Raw genomic sequence first — 21,803 nt, 5'->3', positions numbered from 1 at the left:
TTGTAGCCGTATTTTGGGATCTGTGATATGCCATTAGTTTTTATTATTAATATCTCAGTTGAATTTATCACAGGTTTTCTATCATCATGTCGTACAAAATTATTCACATGTTTATACGCCGTATAGAAGTGTCTGTCTATATTACGTTAACCCTATTGTACAGTGATAAATGGGGTAGATACATGTAACTATGACATAACGTCAAAGAAGACTTGTCTAATTTTACAAACAGTGGCACCAGAAGTTCAGGTGTAGCGTTCTAATTATACGTTTTAGAACTTTAAAGCTATTCAAAATTTTAAACTATATTACAGACAAAGTTCTTGTAGCTCTAAGAGTTGTGTAAAAACGTAAATTAATACGAAAGTGAGGAAATATAAAAAAATGTACATACTTTTCCGTATGTGTGCAAATTATGGACTAAAACGCGCACGTCGTGAGCTTCGTCTAGATCGTTGATTTACTTAACTTACTGAATAAGTAACTTCGGTTTTCAACTGCGGCATTCTATTTCGTCCAGTTGAAGACTCAGAAGTAACAACCCAAGTACTTGTGAAGTTCTGTTGAATGGGACAAGCAATTTATTCATCAAACTTGTGAGAAAAGTAGAATAGTTCATTGACTTTTTGATTTGGCACCTCTCTTTATTTATTCATTGATAATCAGGTAAAGAAGGTCTGCTGACTCAGCGCAGAAAGTGTTAATAAGCAATAGGTATAAATGGACAGGAAAAGTTGTTTAGTGCATGAACGCCAAGTTGGTCAAATCGAGATGAATTTTTCGATAGAGAACTCTAATTTCAGATTTGTGTTTAAAAGTACGGAAGTTGTTTTCTTTCGTATGTATTAATTAACACGTTTGCACTGGTGTCAACAACGATAATGATGTTTCGTTGTAAATTTTTGAAAGTGCCTGATACTCAGAATTATTTATTTGATTCCAAGATCATGAAACTCCTATTTGATTTTTCAGCACGTGACTAATTGAAGCATGTCGATTTCAACGTGTCATTATCATAGCACCAGACGTGTGGTTTTGCCGAGAAACGGCTACGGATCGCGTGACTAGACACCTGGACATTTATATGGAGCAGAAAATTAGCTTGTACTTTTTATTGTTTGAATAAACTGACCTTTTACGGTTCATTTACAAATATTGATGCCTGAATATAACGTAGATCATAGCTTCAAAATAATTGCGAAAAAAATAATATAATATGGCAAGGCAAAAGTCCCACGCCAATTTATTGTTACGAATCCGATAAAAAGTTAAGGCAACAGATTATCTTATGTTAGATATACATTGTTGTTATGCCGCCATAAACCTAGATGAAATGATGTACGACGTCGGTTATTTTAGGCTTATGCTAAATACATAGGATGACTTTTGAAATCGAGCAACTACGTATATGCACTGTATAATTATTCTGTACCCACGGGTGTATAAATACTCAAAACTTATTGCTCGATACTTTTCTCCAACAACATTCAATTATCGCAAGAACGTTTTTCAATGTAAGCCAATATAAAATAATGCTATTATCTGCGGAAGAAAAAACTAGGTACAAGGTGAAACGGGAAAGCGGACGATGTCGGTAAAAACGTGTTCATTAAATTCTGTAAGGTCGACACGTCCAATTTCTTATTTGTTCTCTGTAAAGGTACCGAGATCTTATTGGTGTACATGATAATTGTCGACGCCGCTGCACCGTCCTACATTTACTCACAACTCCGGCACGTTTTTTTCGCCAACATTCATAAAATTTCTGTAATACAGTTCTATGTCTGTGGAAGTGATTCTTGGTTGTCGAATTGATCGGTACTTTTTTTTATACCGAGGTGTGAATTATTTACTTTACATGCAACGATAGCTAGATAACGTGTTACCTCCATAACCGAAATGTTCATTACTTTTACAAAGTGATCAACCCATTGCAGTAAATTCCTTAATATTACACTGCCTAGCTTCTCAGCGTGTCACATATAGATGTACAAATTATTGGAAAATATAGATAGCTTAGAAATTTTTTTAAATAGTACTAAACGATTCAATTATGCTAGTCACAATCTAGTTATTGTTAGAGTCAGCTTACGGGTAACGCAGCACGAATCGGATTCTGCAAGCTGTTCAATGAGTGAATACTTGGGCAGAATTATGATGCAAGCTTCTTAGAAATCAAGAGAATGGTTGATGTTACCTGAAAGCACAATCTTTGCTTGTAAAACTTCTTTTGAAATCGTGATACATTTCTTATGGGGTACGATGTTGGAAAACAAATTGTATGTGATATTATACTTAAACATTTCCACATTGTGGGTAAATAAGTTGAAAAAATCATAATATATAGTTATTACGTTGCGTTATATACTACGTATATACCTTTTTGTTCTTAAACTATCGGCACCATTTTTCTCCAGTGCCGAAATTTCACAATACCTGCACCTTAACCTTCGAATGTCTTTTTCAATATCATCTTTTGTGCTAACGGTGTTTGGATGCGCCTTCTATACAGTCTATATCACCGTGTAATTACGGTCTTTAATGGTTTCATAAGCATACTTAAACAGTAGCCTTTTTAACATCCGCAAAGAATGAACAGCTTTATCTAAAGAATGTCTTGCCTTACTTCAATTTCACATAATATAGAAACTGACATTCTTTCTCCTTCAATTTACATAATACTCAGTGCAAACGGTAACCAGGCTTAATTACTGTGAGGTGTTGAAGCTCGTACATATTTCTTTGAGGTGAAAAAGTCTTGAGTGACGCATTTATTTTATGAGATTTTTTTAATCAACGTTTAAACTCACATAAACCTGCAAGCAAATTTGAATGTAACTTGAATACGATAGTTTATCAATTATACATCGAAAATTGATGTAATTTTTACTGTAACAATATACTGATAAAATAATTATGGCAATGCACGAAGTTTTCATAGTAAATACTTCTTCTTTATGAAATAGAATTACCTAAGTATATTCGATAATTCTTTCTATGGAAATACTAACTCAATATTGCGTATAATTGCGGTTAATTGTTCAAACAGATGTGAACCAAGTAAAAAATTATCGTAAGTAGTAAATGGATAATTGTTATAATATAAAAAATATGTTTCATTCGCCAACCGTAAATGTAGTATTCTACTGAGAGCACACTGTCGCCCAGGTCGTACTACATCAAGTCTTCGAATTGTCATACTGCGAAGAAAAAAAAATAAACAACAATTCAGGGAATTTGTTTGTGCCTTCTGTCTGAATTTTCACAAGGAAATATAATTATAAAAAATGGGAGAAAAATTGCGAAGTAGAATCACAAAACAATGCCGGACAAGTAATTCAAAGTTATCTATATTTTCATTTTCGTATGACCCGAATCACGACTATAATAATTCATCAACATCGTCACGAAAAAAAGATAATTTCCCGAAACGAATTAGGAAAATTCAATGAAAGAACCTTTAATTATTTTGTAAAAAAATTTACAACGCTTTATCTAATAACTATTCACCATTAGGGAGCGAGCCGTTTAGATAACGGTTCAACGAACCGATTCCGAATGAAATGTAAACTGGATTTTCATTCTCTGTATACAAATTTATCAGACGACATCCAAATAATTTAGATTCCTGACTATTATAATGCATTATTCTTGGTTCATAAATAATTCAGATTAAGTGGCATATATTTTTGCTATCGTCAATGATAATAACCGTGGGGAAACACTTAATCAAGTGATAGTTGAAAGTTTTACTCTCAGATGCCGGGTCTGCGGTCGACGGTCGTTTGGTGCCACAACCCAAGGCAGAGTCTATCCCCTGGCTCTCCTGATCTGTCCTATCCCCCTACCTATTGCATGTGTTTTTTTCCTGACGAAAGTCAGTGCGATGACCTTTGCCGTTTTGCGGATTCTCACCCAGCGACGAGCTAGGGACTTTCACTTTTTGGGGTTGATAGTGCTGCTTTTGTTACTAGAGTCCCATTACAATTCGGCTTTAAACTACAACGCTATTGGCCTACTAAAACGACCCACGTGATAATCTAGTAATAATATTGACACAATCGACCCCTCTGCATTTGGATGTGTTCCGTTATTCATTGCTAGTAGCGAACACCTGGGCAGGACGACAAGAAGTTAGTTAATTATACAGTAGCCTAATACAGACTTGAAACCGCTGACAATGGTGTGAGCCAATGATAAGAGAACGTACGGAGTAGCGAATAGTTGCGGATGAAATGCCTGTTTCTTTTCCAGGTAGTGGCAGCACTGATGCCACAGGCTTCGGGATAGAATAAGAGCGACTCGCACCTCCGTTCATTGGAAAGAACCGCGTATCCGACCAATGAGTTTGCGCAATCCGCGCTTTGGAGTTGCACGGTTGATTGTGATTTGCTTGACGGTTCTGGGTTGCAGAAAATTGGAAATTCATTATTGAAAGCCTTGGACTCGTCTCGAAATTATACACCTCGTTTAACCGTCGCGAGGTTTTTTTTACCATTTTATAAGAACGGAAATTGAAACACCGTCTAAAGGGGTGCGGAAGAGTAACGCGAGGGCCGTCAAAATGTCGCTGGAAACAGCAACGTCGATGCAGTGATCATTTTCTGTTTGGGGTAAAGGTAAGCGAGAGAGAGCTACGACCATTTTTGAACCAACTTTTGTACCTGTCTAAAACGTATACATTCATCTCATTTCTGCAATTCCGTATCTCCGCCGTTTTATATGTGTATTTTTTTTATAACTTTCCTCCATGTTCCGTGAATTTTTTCCTTTATTTATGTCTTTAACAGTATCAAGTATGCGAACTATGGCGCGATTAATGAACATTAACGTGATAATAAATATCTATCGATTCAATGTTTCTGCTTATTTTGCCAAGTGTAATTAATCGTGCAGCATAAATATGTTTCAGAATTTTTATGGCGGTAAAAAGCCAAAGAGTTAACCACTTTCATATACGTTCTATTATGCCCAAGCTCTCTGTTCTCTAGCAAGCTGTGGAGATATTCCAGTAGAAAATCTTGAATAAAAAAAAGCTATTTACAGATCGACGACTCGTCGCGTCAAATACGTATCTTACGAAATTTTGTAAAAGTCTTACATTTTTTTTCCTCTTCTCATTTTTTTCACGAAACATACAATTTAATGCGAATGCATTTCACGAAATTAATCATCAAAGTTTTATATTCAACTTGTAATCCACGTATGTATGTACATAATATTATCCCATTCTTATGTAATCGGTGTGTGATATAAAATAGATTTTATTTAAATTATTGTACTTAGCACACAATGGCAATCAATAAATAATATGTTTGAAAATTATTCTGCTAAATACTTGAGAAGATCCTTATGCACCCAATAACACCGAAAATTTAACCTGTATAACAAAAGCACATATCGCTTCATAACTTCTCCAACATCAATTGAAACCATGTTTAATCTTCCTGCTAATTGTGAGAGTTCTTTGTATACATTAGCTGGCAACACATGCATACTAAAATTAACCTGATTCATTTGTCTTGCACGGACTTATAGCAGACAAAAAGAAAAAAATAACTGGTTCACTGAAATTTTATGGTCTAAAAGCAATTTTATCTTTCTCTTTTCAGTACTACCCGTGTGGTTCTTTGTATCTGCTATGAATATTGGAATAAATGTTAATCAATGCGGTATTTATTCAACATCAGAAGTTTTGTTTCTATCTACAGACTTGGTAGTGATATATATCCCTTTGGCAATAGTCACGATACTTCGTTTGCCTTGACACTAGGTGACCCTGCATCTAATTACACTACACAAATTTACAGTAATAACCAAGCATTTTGTCTAATCTTGTGAAAGGGGAATGGGGGACTTCTTTTCCTGCTGCCAAAACTTACCTACATTGGTCACAAAGTTGCTTTTTCTGCATGACAAAAATGTACAATTTTTTTCAACTCAAAGTGTTTGATAAAAATATTAAGATGGTACAAGAAGAAATGTGAAGGAGCTACTAGTCGCACAAAATGGAATTGTAATAATTCCATTTTTGTATAAATTGTTCAAAACAAATTTAAAGCAGAAATCATTCCTGTCAGGCTTGAATTAGCATCTCTTTGATTACTAATATCCATTATTAATGGTATGGCACCATGCCAACTAATCCTTGACATAAAACGAACTTGGAAATATTATTTCACGCATTAAAGGGAGCTTGGGATACAAATTGGGAAGGTCTTTTGAGCCGCATCAAATTTCAATGTCCAATTATCGTTTAACTTGACATCACGCATAATAATCAATTTGCTGATTTAGCGTCGATAACGTCAGCCAAGAAAATTATTTATAGAAAGACACCAAGAACCTGAACCAGCAACAAATTTGAGCAGGAAGGTTAAACAAGCTGCCTGTGTAGCCTTGCCACCTGAAGATATTAGCCAAGGTGGCATAGATCTCGTGAAGCTATGGCTACTGCTGCTAAGGGGCGAATTGGCCAAGTCTTTGCCTGGCAGATATCATCCAGATGGAACTTCTAGTAATTCGAAACAGTTTATTAGTATAAATTCAACACAAAATTATATTAGACATACATTCTTTCCATACTGTGGAAGGTAAACCTTACACCTCTTTATTAGAATGAACATAAAAATATGACTGTGGCACATGTTTTGTGAGGTGGAAGTTAGTAATGTTTACATAACGGAACATGCAAACACAAATAATTTTATAGTTATACTACCCACATGGATATGTGTTGCTCTGTTACACTTTGCTGAATTTAAGATATTCATAAACTCGCGAAATAACGATTTTTCCTAACAACATACCGATGCATTAACGTTACGAACTTCAACCTTATCAAATTTCACAATACAAACACAAATTTTATTTCATTAATTGATACGAACGTTAATAAACCGATCGACAATATTAGTTTTCTGAAGTTTGTTACGTACAAACTATTTCGAATGACACAAATTTGTATACTCCAGATCATCTACAAATAAAAATTGAATATTTTATACACATATCAGCATAAATTATACTGTTGTAAATATTCAAGATAATCTATTAGGAATTCAAATGGTACAATAAAGTTCAGATGATTTATATATATTTCAGTTCACAGGATTGCGAAACTGTGCTTGATTTATAGTACGGCTAAAGAAACAATGTCATTTCAAATACATATAACTAAGTAAATAGTATTGTATTTTTTTACGTTTGGGTCAATTTATCATTATATTATTCCTGAAAGCATATGTAGTCATGCAAATACTCTGAATTCTCACCAAGAGTGTTTATACAATACACCTAGACCACAAAATATTTCAATGATTCCTGTTGCAAGAGTCTCCCCTAGGTTGTATCTAAAATTTCTCTCCTTCTTGGCATGGGGTGGATATTAAGCGGCCCCCTGCTTGGATAAATCCTCTGAAGTACATGTGACTTTAGAAATACCTCATAGGACGGTTAAAATAAGACCAAATTATACAAAATTTCAAATAATTATTGTAAACATCACATATGTTGTTTACTTGAAAGGTGATCGATGAATTGAGAATTTTCAATAAGGACATGTCATCACAGTTCACTCTGAATTCGTGTTCAACAGGACTAACATCACATATTCATTTAAGGTACCTGACGAATTGTGCAGTTCCACAATAGAAACAATGGTCTCCACACGTCAGATGAGCAGTGTGGGAAGTGGTAATGGTGGAAGTGCGGTCGGTGATGGCATTGGGGATGTTGGCATACCTCGCAAGAGTCAAGTGCAAACGCAGTCGGGACAGTCATCTACAGCTCAAGTTGCAGAAAGCACGCCTCCTCTGAACACTCATCTCTTGGATCTGCCTGTTGAGATTCAGGAGAAAATACTTGGCTATCTTGACTTCAATACCATTGCCCACTTGCGTCCCGTAAGTATATTTATCTTATTTTTTTATTCATTTATTACAACAGGAAAATTATTTTTTCATACTTGCCTGTATTTTTTCATTCAATAAGAGACCAGACGTCAAGCAATTACAATACCATAACCAGAAATAATCTGATAACAAGAACGGATATATTTTTTAATCGAAAATGTTCTTATAGATGTGTTATGCATTGGGTGAAATTATCCATATAAAGTCGTTATTCTTTCTAAACTCAAGTCAAATAGTATAATCGCCCAGTATTCACAAAATTTAATGAAATTTTTCGCATAAGATAATCATACTTCAGTCGGATGCAGAAAGTCTTGTCAATTTTAAATCGGCAGTATCAATTCATATGTGGAAATATTATAAAATCTTGAGTACAGCATTGTAAGTAGTGAATTGCATTCTATTTTTTTTGTCCAAAAGAGATTGACAAAATGGAGAGCGCCACTAATAGTGGTTTTGTGTTTTTTTTTAATTGTTTTTTTTTCAAATTTTGTACTGCATAAGTTACAATTACGATATAAATAAACTTGATTTAGTGTACTTGTATGAAAGCAATATAATTTCGAAGAAGCACGTATTTTATCAAAAATCGGAAATCTATGTATTGTTCTCCATACCTCACCTCAAACCTGCATCGTGAAAGACGGATGCATTACATTTGTCCACATTGCCAATATAATCAGAATCAGTCATAGAAACAATGTTATTGATGCTTGTAATGGCAAAAACAGCTTACTCACCAACCTCATAAAAGTATCAGGATTTAGGTAATGTCGTTTTGTAAAAGTAAAAATTGTGTTTGTCCATGAGTGTAAATCTGATGTAAGTACAATTTTAATACCTTTGTCATTTTTTGCCAATACTGTCTCAAACTTATTCAACATCCTATTTGATTCATTACTTCATTGACTTCTGAAACTTATAATTTATTATATACATTTTAAAATGAAAAAATTTCGCTCATAGTTGTTGAAAACTTTGACTCAACATGTCAATTGCATAATATCATTGTTACCTACTTCTTGTTGTTCCAACGATTTTTATGGTCGAATCCAGCCTGTCAAAGTCCATTACATTACTTGGACAATTTTTTTTATTTTTATAGTCCGCATTCTCTGAAACTATGTTGATTGAGGCATTACATCTTGAAAAATTCCATTCCATTTTTAGTAACAGCTGTTATTTCCAATTATTTTTCTCAGGTGTGCCATCAGATGGATCGAGTGTGCGGGTCTATTCTCAGCTCAACTTTTCAACGTCTCCAAACACAAATGCTCTGCCGTTTTCAGGCAATTAAAGCACAAATGCCAAGACGGGAATCCGCTCGACGAAATCATCCATTGGCTTGCGAATCTGATATTATAGAGACCTTGCATATGCGACTTACTCTCCTACAGATGAGCTTTGGAAAGCACATAGAACGCAAACATTGTTGTTTCTTTCCAGGAGAGGTAATTAAAACATCCAAGTCTCATCCCTTACTAGTCGAGCATTGAAAATAATGATCAGTTGTGTACGAACTTTATGCTGGGAGCACCTTGAAATCGTCAATCAGCATGAAAGCCAATTGGAAATAATGATAATAAAATAATACGTTTGATTATTTGTTTCCTAGATTTTGGATGAGGTGTATCGTATTTTACATTACATACGAGTTACTCCAAAGCTGGCTCGGCCTTACAAAGTGACTGATGAATTGTTTGACCTTAGTACAATGGCAATGGAGTACTTCAAAGAGCGCTTAGAACCCACTCTCCCTGAAATACCGTACTTTGGAACTGATTTTCTTGATCTCGCAGGCACCTTTTCCTGTAAGTTATTTATTACAAACTAAAATGAATTTAAGAATTACATTTCAATTTTGCCTGATATATATTTATTTGATAAAATCACAATTAAGTTAATAAAATTACAGCTCCTAGTAATGTAAGCAAACCATTTATGTGCCTGGATTCTGCACCTTTGAGTACCGGAGGAGGCAAAGGTGGTGGAAGTAGTGGGGGCGAAGGCTCGCCGCCCCATTCTTCTGATGATCCTGGTTTGTTGGAGTCCAACGTCGCGCCTCCGCAATCTAATATGGTCTTGCGCAAACGCATAAGAAAAATTAAACAGGGAATGAAGCGATACAACAGCCAATTGACATTGATGCGCAGAGATTTGCGTGGCTGCAAAGCGAAGATAGCTGAGCAGCAAAAACAAATTTTAGAATATGCTAGCCGACTTGATGATAATGATAAGAAGAATGAAGAGACTTCACGGAAGTTTAGCACTCTTCTACAGGTATAGTTATTAACATCGTTTTTCAAATAGACTCGATAAGACAACCATTTTAAGTTTTCATTAACTATTCAGGTATAAAGCTAAATCTAGAGATGAGAGTTAGCAGTCGATCGCGTTAAATTTCTCAAGTATAGAATAATGCAGTTCGTTTTTATAATTCTACTTATAGAAATATCAGAGGTTCAAGGTATTTGACAAAATTTTGATTGTCAGACTTTGCCACCTTATTTTCATGAACATTAGCAGGTTTGGTTGCAATCCTCTTCTGTTAGCATCAGCTTTGTTATTCAGATTTACAATACTATCTTAATCTGTTACTATGCGGAAAAAATTGTATGTCTATATACAATATTAGCACAGGTACGTGTGTGATGCATCAGCAAAAGAAAAAGAAAATCAATCTTAGCGGTTCTGAAAATCTACTGATTGAAATTCCAATTTCAACTACAGAAATTCTTACATTTCTTATTACCCAATCAATTATTCATGCAACCAAGTTATATGGAATTTGCTCCTTTTAAATATGCATGGCCCATTAAATCATGCCATGAAATGGTCCTAAGCACGGTAATGTTTAGAAATATTGAAATCTTATGCCGTATCATAAAGATTTTTTTTTTTTTTTTATTTACAATTTATTCTTTTTTTATTTCGGTTTTGGATAAATTATGTGAATGTTATTGCATTTCACTAGACAAGATAGTTGCCTAAGCATAAAATTTCTCAGGATCATCATCTCTGTCACGTGAATATTCTACAGGAACTAAACAAGTGCAAAACAGAGCTACAATATTGGCGTTCTAAATCACCGGCTATTCCGGCTTGTGTTGGATGCGGACAATCGATGCCGATGCCGACGGAGGATCTGCAGGCTCTGGCAAACCAAGGTGTCTTGCCAGAAGCATTGGGAGAAACCCTAGATTTTGTTCCAATAACAGAGGCTCGTAGCCCCTGCACAGAAATGATGCCGATTCTTCTGAGTCATCCAGCACCTGTGGAAATGGCACCACCAAAAGCACCAGCACCATCTAGCTTGACTAAACGAAAATCTTCTGCTGATGATATGCCAAGTGATGCATGTAAGAAGCCGCGACGTTCGTCAAAATCTCGTCAGGCTAAACGCTCAAAAATCTAAATCAATTCTGACCATGGTACAAATATCTAACAAACATCTTGATCATATTGGATCTGTAACAATCAAAATTCTGTATACCATTATGTAGCAATGAACTTAGACAAATCAAACCAATTAACAATATTCTTGCTAAAATATCTTGATCAACAGTTTCTTGGCTGTAGTTTTATAGATTGCTGCTCTACAGGCTCAGCAATGAATATTAAGTTGAGATTTTTTGGTATTTTTATTATGCTTGTGCCCATCTTCTTACAGTGTAACGTGTCATATGGGCTGATAAAATAATACTTTTTGTTGAATACTGTTAAAACATAATGTATACAGACTTTGTTCAGGTCCTCTATAAGGATAAGAATATTATTATTATCAAGGCACCCGATGAAAATAGAAGAATGTCGATAAAGGAAAGATTCCTATTTGTTATTTCTGATTCTGATGTTTGAACATCCGTAAATATCAAAAGTCACGAAGGATTCATTTTTTACTTGCGTTTATTGACACTGTGCTTGTTTATCGGTCTGTCCGTTACTTCACTAAAACCGGTTTTGTCATTGCATTTAACATTGAATACCCTTTCAAAGTAACGGATGTTGATTGTATTACCATCTCATCACATTCCGCAAACCTTCTATTTTCTTTGGCGACTTAACATGCACCAATTTTTACCTGATTTTCAGTGATATATTTTTTGGTGAAGTATAAAAACAGCCGTTAATTCTAATGAGTTTCGTTAAACATTTAGGACAGTACGGGGACGGCCATATGGAAAAAAATAATATTAGAGTCTTGTTGAAAACATACATGTATAATTACCTATTTCTTCGAAAACGAAGTATTTCTGGATTTTCTTCCTTGAACAATTTTCATGCCCTGAGATAAAACCGGGTCTCGAGGTGAAATATGCCGCTTTCATTACAAGTTGCTGAAAATTGTACGAAGGGATTAATTTCTGTTCAACTGTTGTTTCACAAGCTAAATCCGATCATGAGCCATGTAATAAAATTCCGGGAGATGTGCCTTTGTCTGCTCATATTGTTTTATTAACAAACCTACTTAACAAAGAGCAAAGAAAATTTGATGCAAAAATTGTCGTTACTTTGTAACCAACAAGGTTTGAGAATGTTTTTTCAATGCAATGATCAGTACCTGAGGGGTTGAGTGAGACTGATTAATACAGCTACTTAAGATCAAACCGACACTCATATCAGTCCATTATATGCTCCGTCTCTTGCGGGAAATTTGGATTTTATCCATTTCAAAGCAGATTATTAGTAGAAAATTATTAATTTATATGATCGAGAAACATTGGTGTAATCAAAGAATTGCAAGTTTTCCTTTCATTGCATATTGACAGAGCGTCTAGCGTGTGATTATAGATACAACGACATATACAGACTGTGAATTGAACACAGCTTTCAGTAATATAGCTTCGAATTTTCAGTCAAGAATATCGGATGTCTATGGCTGAAAGTTCGGTTCAGTCGATAGCTACAGAACTAGTTTGAAATTAAATTGATTCATTGTGGTTCATATTAATTATTGTCGATGAATGATATCTAAGATTCACTTAAATACGATGATAATTTATACGTACTGTTTATTCCCCCATTCATAAATTTATTCATTCGACCAGATGGTGGCGAGACAACAAGAGAATTGTATGAAATCAAAATATTTTATAGTACCAAATCTTATCCAATATAATACAACAGCCTCAAGCAACTGATCTGAGAAAATATCGCGAGAGAGTGATAGATACTACTGCTAAATGCAATACTTTGATTAACCACTTTTGCCTGCTAAGAATTTTGATTTTCCATAAACAGAGAACTTAATGCTCACTCAAATAGGTACGCCCCAAAAGTCGTTTCATACTTGGTAGTCATTTTTGCACTTACTCTGAATGTACGTGAATATAGAACAGTTAATTATTTGTCTATTTTGCACTGATTACCAATGGTAATTATTCTCAAGAAAAAAAATTAGTAAATAAAAATAATATAACTAGTAATTGTGAGTTAATATTATTACTGATCATTACAATAAGATAAATTGAATATTGATAATAATTAATAATGAATATACTTTATATTTCTATATGTATATATACATATAATGTATATATATATTTGTATATATGTATATACATATATATACAAATCTATGTATAATATATACATATACAAATATAAAGAAAAGGCTATGGAGCATTTTAGTTTAAAGTCTAATGGAACAATAAGATATAATTAATAATTATTAATAGTAAAGTAATTATCAAAATATATAATTTTTTATCAATGTCAAACGAGAAATAAAACGAAAAGGTAAAAAAAACTAAATTTAAAAGTGATGAAATTTTATTACTATATGTGATGCTTTATCGATTTATATCGCGGGAAAGTGACCTTTATTCAGACAAAATTCACGTAGGGCGGTTTTGGCTAGAAAATGTGTGAATTTTATCTAATGTTTTGTAAAAAAGATCTCAGAGACCAGTAATGAATAATTACCTCATCAAGCAACGCTGCGAGCTCGTTAATTTATGGTTTGAAACCAATTTATACATTAAAAATTTAGTTACTTCATTTATGTACCGATTTTTCTTTAAATGTTTAGACTAAACTTCATATATTATGTTTTACTCGAAAAGACTGGCGATTTTAGTTGAAAATTATCCTCATGATCAATTATCCTCGTACACTTGCATGGAATTGAATTTCGAACCCAATATTGATGTCCCAATTCGAATTCTATTTCTAAAATCCGAAGTGATGAATAATAGCATAATTCTATTGCAGGTGAATTTTACATGATCTCAAGTTATACGTTCATATACGAACTACCATTCAAGCAAACTTTATCGCGCTCTTATGATTTCTCAATATACCTGTATTGTTATGTTATATGAACACCGTATTGAATAGTTTGTGATTTCATTTTTGGTGTTTCCTCAATGCTGGCTTCTGAATCCTTTAAAATAGTACTGTATAAAAAAAAAATATATATATATGATAATATTGTACATACAAGTAGTATATTGAATGTATTTAAAATAAAGAATACGATAAATACACAATTAGCATTAGAAATTAGCAGGAATTTAGGTTGTGTATACCAGAGAGCACAGCAAAATGTTTTTCTTGGAATCAAGCGATTTCTCTTTTCATAAAAAGCTAATGAATTCATTTAAAAAAATCATCACCATATTTGTTAAACATGTAGAGTTGGAACACTATTGCTAATTGTCATGGGTAAAGCAATAGCCAGCGTGCTCATTGACCAAAGTCATATTGACTAAGTAGAGAAGATATCAGAACTTTAAAACTCATTAATATTTTAGCGTATTACGCAACATTTGCCTGGGGGACAATTAATTCCATTACATGAAAACAACATACACACACACGCAACACATATGTCACACAATTTTACACCAAGTTAAACAAATTAGCGTAAGAATAATACATGAATTGAATTCGAATTGAATAAAACAAAACGTGTTAGTTGCACAGAGAAACGAGAATAGTAACTGTGTAGCTAAAATAAAAAAAACGAAAAAAAGTTATAACTATTATATTATCATATATTTGTTTTATGTGTACTAAAGCGAATGTAAATATATATATTAGATACATCACATAATAAATAATAATTTAACGTAACGCTGTGTTTAATCTCTTACACATAATGTTTAATTGCGAAAAGCAGGTAATACCCTTTTTAATTTCTAAGATGTCTGAATCCTCAAATTGCTAAGAAATTATTATTTATCAAGTTGTACCAAATTGATATGCCTCGAAAATACCGTCTTCGATTCGATAGGTTCGGTCGTTATCTATTTTGCATATTCACCGTTTGAAATTATGTAAAAAAACATTCATTTATTTATGATACGATCTATTAGTTACTTCTCGAATTGCAGTGCAAGCTTACGAGCTTCTTTGGATTTATTACAAAATTTTTACATCTACAACGCCACGAAAAACTGACCTCGAAAGGTTGCGAATCGAGTATACATTTGAATCTTGTGCATCGTGCACCAGACAGGTCACAGGGTGGATGAAAATTCGGTCTGTCCTTTTCGTCTGCTACTCGAGCACGTGGTTATGTTTGACAGTTCGTATAGTGAACAGTTGAACACACCGTGGCGCATTATGCGTTTTTGCGTTTATTCCCGATGAAAGCTGTTTCGTCAAGATGGCGCGACGAAATGGTAACAAGAAGTGGTCAGCAACGTTACGAGTACTAAAAAGCTAAGTTATTGTCTACTTCGAAAAATTATCACGTCATATTGTTGATAAATATTGCAAATTTATCCAATACCACATGATTTACGCCGACTTTTATCAACGTTCGACAAATTTTCAATCTGAGGTTATCGCGCCCAATATATAGTCGACTTTGCTGAGTGCGTGTATGCAATACTTATCTTATCAACACGATGGCCGATCTACCGTACAAAGACGGATACGAAACCCGTAAGTATTCGTATTTGATAGTTCTCCTTGACTTTTTGTTCTGCATGTTCTCTTCTTTTTCTATCGAAATAATCCTAATAATCAACACTCGTGTCAAGGCTATTGACTGCAGATTAGAAATCTTATTGACGTATCTCAACGGAGCAAGCCCACTTAGAGACAGGGATAAACTCGGTTTATTCATTTCCACGGTCACGTTTCCGCATAGTATCATACTATTCTCAAAATTTGGTAATTTGGTTATTTTTCAATTTCGCCTGCACGATTCACGTGCACGATTATTTGATGATATTTGTGATTACTGTTACCTTTGGTCAGTTTCTCCTGGTGTACTAAATCTCGTGAAACTTTTTTTGCTGTAGAAGGAATGGCAATGCACAGCGGAGCAGGATCGGATGGAGATATGAAACTGGAGCCATCTAGTCCTACTGAAAGATATACCTTTTCCCGATGCAGTAGTACTGGTTCCATCAATACTCCTTCGTCATCTGCACATAACACTGGTAAAAGAACGTAGTAAACTGTACTTCCATAATTTTTTTTAAGACCTATTATTCCTCTAGGGTAATGTTTGTTGAATGACTATATGAAAATTTTCAGATATACACCCCGGTGAGTTTCACTGTAGGATCTATTTTATTGTTTTTCAGAAGACGAAGATAGCGACAATAAAAATTCTACAATAAGCTACAAAGAACGTCGCAGGGAAGCTCATACTCAGGCGGAACAGAAGCGAAGAGATGCCATAAAGAAGGGTTATGACTCTCTTCAAGACTTGGTTCCTACCTGTCAGCACACAGATTCATCTGGTTACAAATTGTCTAAGGCGACAGTTCTGCAGAAGTCAATTGACTATATACAGTTTCTCTTGCAACAAAAGAAGAAACAGGAGGAGGAACGTAATGCTCTTCGAAAAGAAGTCGTGGCACTAAGGATAATGCAAACCAATTATGAACAAATCGTCAAGGCTCACCAGACCCAGCCTGGTCATGCCGAGGCACGCGTTTCAGATGAAGCTAAATTCCAAGTGGTAATTATGTCCCGTTCTAATTGGTACAATTCTGTAGTCTGATGCAAATACGACATAAATAATTCTAACAATCTAAACTTGAGTAGAGCATTAGCAGTGTTTCGCTGCGGCAAGTAATTACTGAAAGCCATTTCTGGTTTTAGGTGAAGAATATTAATTTAAGAATTTTTGATTTATAACAGGCAATCTTTGAACTCACCTTACATTGTCATTTGTACAGTTTCAGGCAATTATGGACCGTCTATTTCAAACTTTCAGCAACGTTTCAGTAGCTAATTTTGCTGAATTATCAGCCTGCGTATTCAGTTGGTTGGAGGAACATTGTAAACCGCAGGTAAGATCCACATTTGTGCTCTGATATTAAAAATGAGAAAATGAAGCAAAGGATAACAATCGAGTATTCATATATTTTATAAATTGCGTTAAAAACTAGAACGCGTGATTTACCAGCTCAGGGCAACAGTAGGCTCACATTATTACCTAAGAAATCTTATTTTTTTAAATAATTCAGAATGGAATTGAGAATTGTGTGTAATATAGATGATGAAATAAGTAATTAATTAAGTAACATTTGCTTACAGACACTTCGGGAAGTGGTAATATCCGTTTTACAGCAGTTCAACAATCCTATCAGCTAGTCAATGGTATAACATAACTTTAGATTATGTTTATGCTTCCAATTGTTGATCAACGATCTTGAAGTACTATTGCAATTCAGAAAACAAGCCATTCCAATGAACTTCTGTGATTGCTAATGGAAGCCTATTGCAAATTACCTCTCAGTTACCAGAACATATTATAAATATAAATATATATACAGTTGTACCGTTCACTTGTTCGCTCTCAAGCAATGGGACAAACTTTGTGATTCTAGCTCGTGTGATAAGTACCTAATATAATTGATCACCATTGGATATCAGATTGTGAATAACTGCATAAACAAGCTGCAATTACTATGCATGTATACTGTTGTATTATATTTTCTCTTACTATATTGTACATATAATGATATACACATATATATCGCTTCAACTGATGCGACTTAGTTGATTATTTGACGTTTTTGTTATTCGAGAAGAATTTACGTTGATCAATATCAAGTTGGTTTCAAATCTGTTTGCTGTAACAATCAGTAAAAATATTCCCATTTCTCGAGAATGAAATTGCGATCTTACTATTCTTAAGATACGGGTGGCGTTAAAATAAAAAAAAAAGAAAGCAGGAATGTATACTTCTGGGAAAAAGTTTCCGAGTCTGCCATAGGTGTACAGGGACATCATCTCTATTTCAATTCATAAATCAGTTTTTACAAGAAAAATCTGCGCGCATCGTTGATTTCGATCAACATTAAAATGCGTAAACACAGTTCACATCGAAAGCAAAAAATAGAGATGCATAGTCATCCAAAGAAGGCAATTACTTTGCTTTTATCGTCAAGCAATTGCAAAGAATTTTAGTTGCCAATTAATAATAATTAAAATGTACAGTGATTTCAGGGCAGCGCATTTTGCAGCGTTGTACGTTCATAGATAATTTTACACGTTTTCGGAGGTTTTTCTTTTATTAATACAATCTATAAACCGTTATGTATGTACCCACGTTGTATACATGTTTATCTACATGGAATAGCTGTGCTATTCTTGGTTTCAGTCAAAAATAAAAATATTTACATTGAAATATAATGCTTTTGACGTTTATTCCTTTCGGCATACACGCACATTTTTGTTATAGAAACAATCGATTTCAACCATCACGATATAACATGTAAGTGGCCATTTTCAGCTCGAGTATCGCTCAAACGACATGATTAATTGATGTCCCATATACATATGAGCCTATGGAACCATATGGTTCAAGTACTGTGAGATATGATTTTGCCATGAATGAATCATGGAACGCGTCACGAGAGATATTTAGGTATTCTGGCCATGGTTGATCAAACACCGTACCTGCCACTGTCTTTCTGTTCTCATATCAAAGCCGCAAATGCATGTATAAGGTATAATGAGGAACAAGTAATTACCACTTAAGTCGCCTTTCCTATAATCCTATCTACATCGTTATTCAATAACTTGGTTACAGAGAAAGTGGAGCCAGAATGTTGAAACAGTCACTGTAAAAAGTAATATTTCATTACTTCGTTGAGAGCTGCTCAAGCATGCACTTTAATTACACAAATTACACTCCTACGTGCGAACAAATGGTTTTCTTAGATTCTTCGCCGATTTAAACATTTGTTTTATAAAATTAGAAAATCATTATATTAATTACAGACGTTTCTTTTTCTCACTTATATTTCTTTCGAACTGAACAAACATTGCAAATGATCACACTCTGATGAATGAGTTATAATTATCAGGTTCACACGTAAAAAATTGACTCCTATCAAACAAGTTAACATTTTTTTTTCTACGGCTATTCACTCTAGACGCAACACGAATTTACAGTGCTCATCTTTCCTCATAACCGCACAAGTTCACTGATGATTGCTTGTTGGTCCAACAGAATCCTGAAAAATTATTTCCAATCGACACATAACGCGTGGAAATTTAACGTATAAAATGAATTTACCGCCATTCAGGAACAAATTATTTTTAATATTATAAATACATCAGAAAGGGGAATGAAGGTGCTGAAAAGAAGGTAGGAATGCATATTATATAATTTTTATTTCCTTGATGTTAATAAAATGTTTTGTTTACTTACTATTGTTATGCTGAAATTTTCCAATTCCTATTACGCTTGAATGAATGTGATTTCAGCTGTCACGCATATTTCTCCATCAAGTATATAGTGAAACTTCCACCTTCTGCGTAATCGTCTCATTATTTATTATACTAAAAGCAGACCCCTTGTCGCAAGTGCAAGGGTAATATGGTATAAGAAAATGAAATCTGCGCAACCCTTTTGGTTAACGATACTTTAATCTAAAATCGAAATGCATTGCATATTAGCACTTTGTATACGGATATAATGCACAGTATATTTTCTATATTACATTGATAGCATTTCGTAGTAAAACTATGTATTTCGCACGACGGGTCCAAATCAATCAACTGAATGAAGGTTGGTAAGTAGAGAGGAAGTTAAACCAGACGTCGAGTATTACAATCAGACACCAAAATGATCAACTTGAGTGGAAAAGAAGAACCGTCTGATTAAAATGCAAGTAATTGTTACTGCGTGAATAAACCAAGTTTCGCCACGTGCGTCTGAAGCGTGTTAATGTGGTACAATATTCGATAAACGTAGATATAGTCAGAAATAATTAGCAAAACTGACGAATCTTACAATATGAAATACGAATTCTCACGAGTACCTTGATTGCAAGAGTGGCTATAGTTAATCTAGGTTATCTGACAGAAATTGGACTCTTGGAACGTGTCGCGATCGAGGTACTTCGTTATATTCCGGAGAGTCAGAAATCCTACATAACATATATTTATTATGATAGGTTCACCGTATTTCCTTGTTTATCTCAATCCAAAAATATCCCGTGTCGTACATAATCATTACGCCACGGACAGTTGGCGTCGGTTTTTATAGATTTATTTTATTTCTACAGAGAAGAAGCCCACCGCAGCTGCACGTCCAATATCCGGTTGAGATGCTTCATCGATCGACTAACATACGTATACGCATGTATTATACATGCTCGTAGCACTATAATTGAGGCTGTATGCAGACAAGAATTTTAGGGTTTATTCAAAGCACCGCGTTCACCGTCGAATATGAAATGAAATTGTCTCTTATTTCGACCAGTGGAAACACCGTATCGCCCCTAATTTAAGCGTTCATCGTTACCACAGTCGGAATCGGTGAAACTGCGGGGATATTCTAGCTAGACTTTTTCAGACTCCGTCGGCATGCTCTCCCCCTGGGTGATGTCGTTCAGCGGTATCGTGTCGAGACGCGGCCTGCAGGTTCCACCGGAACCTTGCATGGGGCTTCGAGGACTTCCTCTTCGTCGCTTCGAGCGTTCACCCCTACGGCAGCACAAATCCCTGAAGACACAGGCGTAGCAGGCGAGTAAGGCGGTCATCAGAACACCTCCGACCGCGAGGGTCACCACGAGTAAAATCGAGGCCTCGTCGTCCATTTCTCTGAGTCCTCTACGTACCCTTCCAGATCTGCAACAGACAATTTTTCAATGTCACTTTACACCCGCTGTCTTTGTTTTATAGCTTTAATGAGATAGACATGAAAAAATCTGCTTTTATAATGTACTCCGTTTTTCTTATTATTTTATCTAGATATTTTTGAGTCAAATTATTTCTTCTACATTTTTTATGCAAAGATAATCCCGTCGGAGTCCTTCAAGTTTTTATTGGAAACGCAAGGAGTTGAATAGCTGAATGCTTGCTTATTTGAATTTTAACAAGGAAAGTCTAAATTCTATTTACAATTTTGGGGGATTCGAAATCTATCCGATCGAACCTCCAACAGACCGTAAGCGGATAAGGAATTGACAGTAACCAAATCCCACAGTACGATGTTATGATTCTGGCTATACTTTGGAATTCACGGTACTTAATAGATGGAACATTGCACGTTGTAAATGGTACGAAAGAAGGGGTTGGCAACGTGGATCTTGAAACAATCGGGGGAAATTAATCAGCTTTCGTACTAATGCTTTGACACTCGACAGAGTACTGTTGCTTCAAATAATACGTTTGTCGACGCTCTATAATTACGGTGCTAGTTATAGATGGCTGTCATCCCGAAACTCGACGGTCACATTTTCCGCCATTATACAACTAAGACTGGATATATGTACTGCGTCCATCGGAATCTATGAGCCGAATGTTTGCCTTTAGATCAGATATTTCGCTCCCAAAGATAAATAGGTAAATGCCCGTCGTGCCGAATGAATGATTTCTTTGTATTCAATCTAAACAGTGCGTAATTTATTAACGGTATGATATTGGTCGACGTATTTATAGAATAGTTTATACGTAAAATTGACT

At 34.8% G+C, this 21,803-nt stretch overlaps 2 protein-coding genes across 5 annotated transcripts; both read left to right on the top strand.

Moving 5' to 3' along the window:
• The first annotated feature begins 4,343 nt into the window (after positions 1-4,343).
• Positions 4,344-11,817, top strand: LOC124406454 (F-box only protein 28). 3 transcript variants are annotated; one of them, XM_046881863.1, is made up of 7 exons: positions 4,344-4,619; positions 6,332-6,517; positions 7,623-7,904; positions 9,116-9,364; positions 9,529-9,724; positions 9,829-10,193; positions 10,921-11,817. In XM_046881863.1, the coding sequence occupies exons 2-7, from the start codon at positions 6,506-6,508 to the stop codon at positions 11,326-11,328; spliced, it is 1,512 nt and encodes a 503-aa protein (XP_046737819.1). In that variant the 5' UTR covers positions 4,344-4,619; positions 6,332-6,505; the 3' UTR covers positions 11,329-11,817. The 3 variants fall into 3 exon arrangements, with proteins under 3 accessions (XP_046737819.1, XP_046737821.1, XP_046737820.1); XM_046881864.1 differs by having other exon boundaries at positions 4,346-4,619; positions 10,954-11,817; XM_046881865.1 differs by lacking the exon at positions 6,332-6,517 and having other exon boundaries at positions 4,345-4,619.
• Positions 11,818-15,506: 3,689 nt separating this feature from the next.
• Positions 15,507-17,750, top strand: LOC124406455 (max-like protein X). 2 transcript variants are annotated; one of them, XM_046881868.1, is made up of 5 exons: positions 15,507-15,806; positions 16,169-16,309; positions 16,457-16,836; positions 17,057-17,170; positions 17,418-17,750. In XM_046881868.1, the coding sequence occupies exons 1-5, from the start codon at positions 15,770-15,772 to the stop codon at positions 17,472-17,474; spliced, it is 729 nt and encodes a 242-aa protein (XP_046737824.1). In that variant the 5' UTR covers positions 15,507-15,769; the 3' UTR covers positions 17,475-17,750. The 2 variants fall into 2 exon arrangements, with proteins under 2 accessions (XP_046737824.1, XP_046737822.1); XM_046881866.1 differs by lacking the exon at positions 15,507-15,806 and adding an exon at positions 15,822-16,037.
• The last annotated feature ends 4,053 nt before the right edge of the window (positions 17,751-21,803 follow it).

The sequence above is a fragment of the Diprion similis genome, chromosome 6 (assembly GCF_021155765.1).
Source record: "Diprion similis isolate iyDipSimi1 chromosome 6, iyDipSimi1.1, whole genome shotgun sequence".
Taxonomy (NCBI): domain Eukaryota; kingdom Metazoa; phylum Arthropoda; class Insecta; order Hymenoptera; family Diprionidae; genus Diprion; species Diprion similis.
Note: the sequence above shows the minus strand (reverse complement) of the source record. Positions and strands in the feature narration are given on the sequence as shown.

Excerpts from the sequence above, each read along its gene's own strand:
- LOC124406454 (XM_046881863.1), top strand. Across the intron at positions 9,365-9,528 it reads GTTGTTTCTTTCCAGGAGAG|ATTTTGGATGAGGTGTATCG; the intron begins GTAATTAAAACA and ends TTTGTTTCCTAG. Across the intron at positions 9,725-9,828 it reads TCTCGCAGGCACCTTTTCCT|CTCCTAGTAATGTAAGCAAA; the intron begins GTAAGTTATTTA and ends ATAAAATTACAG.
- LOC124406455 (XM_046881866.1), top strand. The coding sequence starts at position 15,851 with ATGTTCTCTTCTTTTTCTATCGAAATAATCCTAATAATCAACACTCGT. Across the intron at positions 16,837-17,056 it reads ATGAAGCTAAATTCCAAGTG|TTTCAGGCAATTATGGACCG; the intron begins GTAATTATGTCC and ends TCATTTGTACAG. Across the intron at positions 17,171-17,417 it reads AGGAACATTGTAAACCGCAG|ACACTTCGGGAAGTGGTAAT; the intron begins GTAAGATCCACA and ends ATTTGCTTACAG.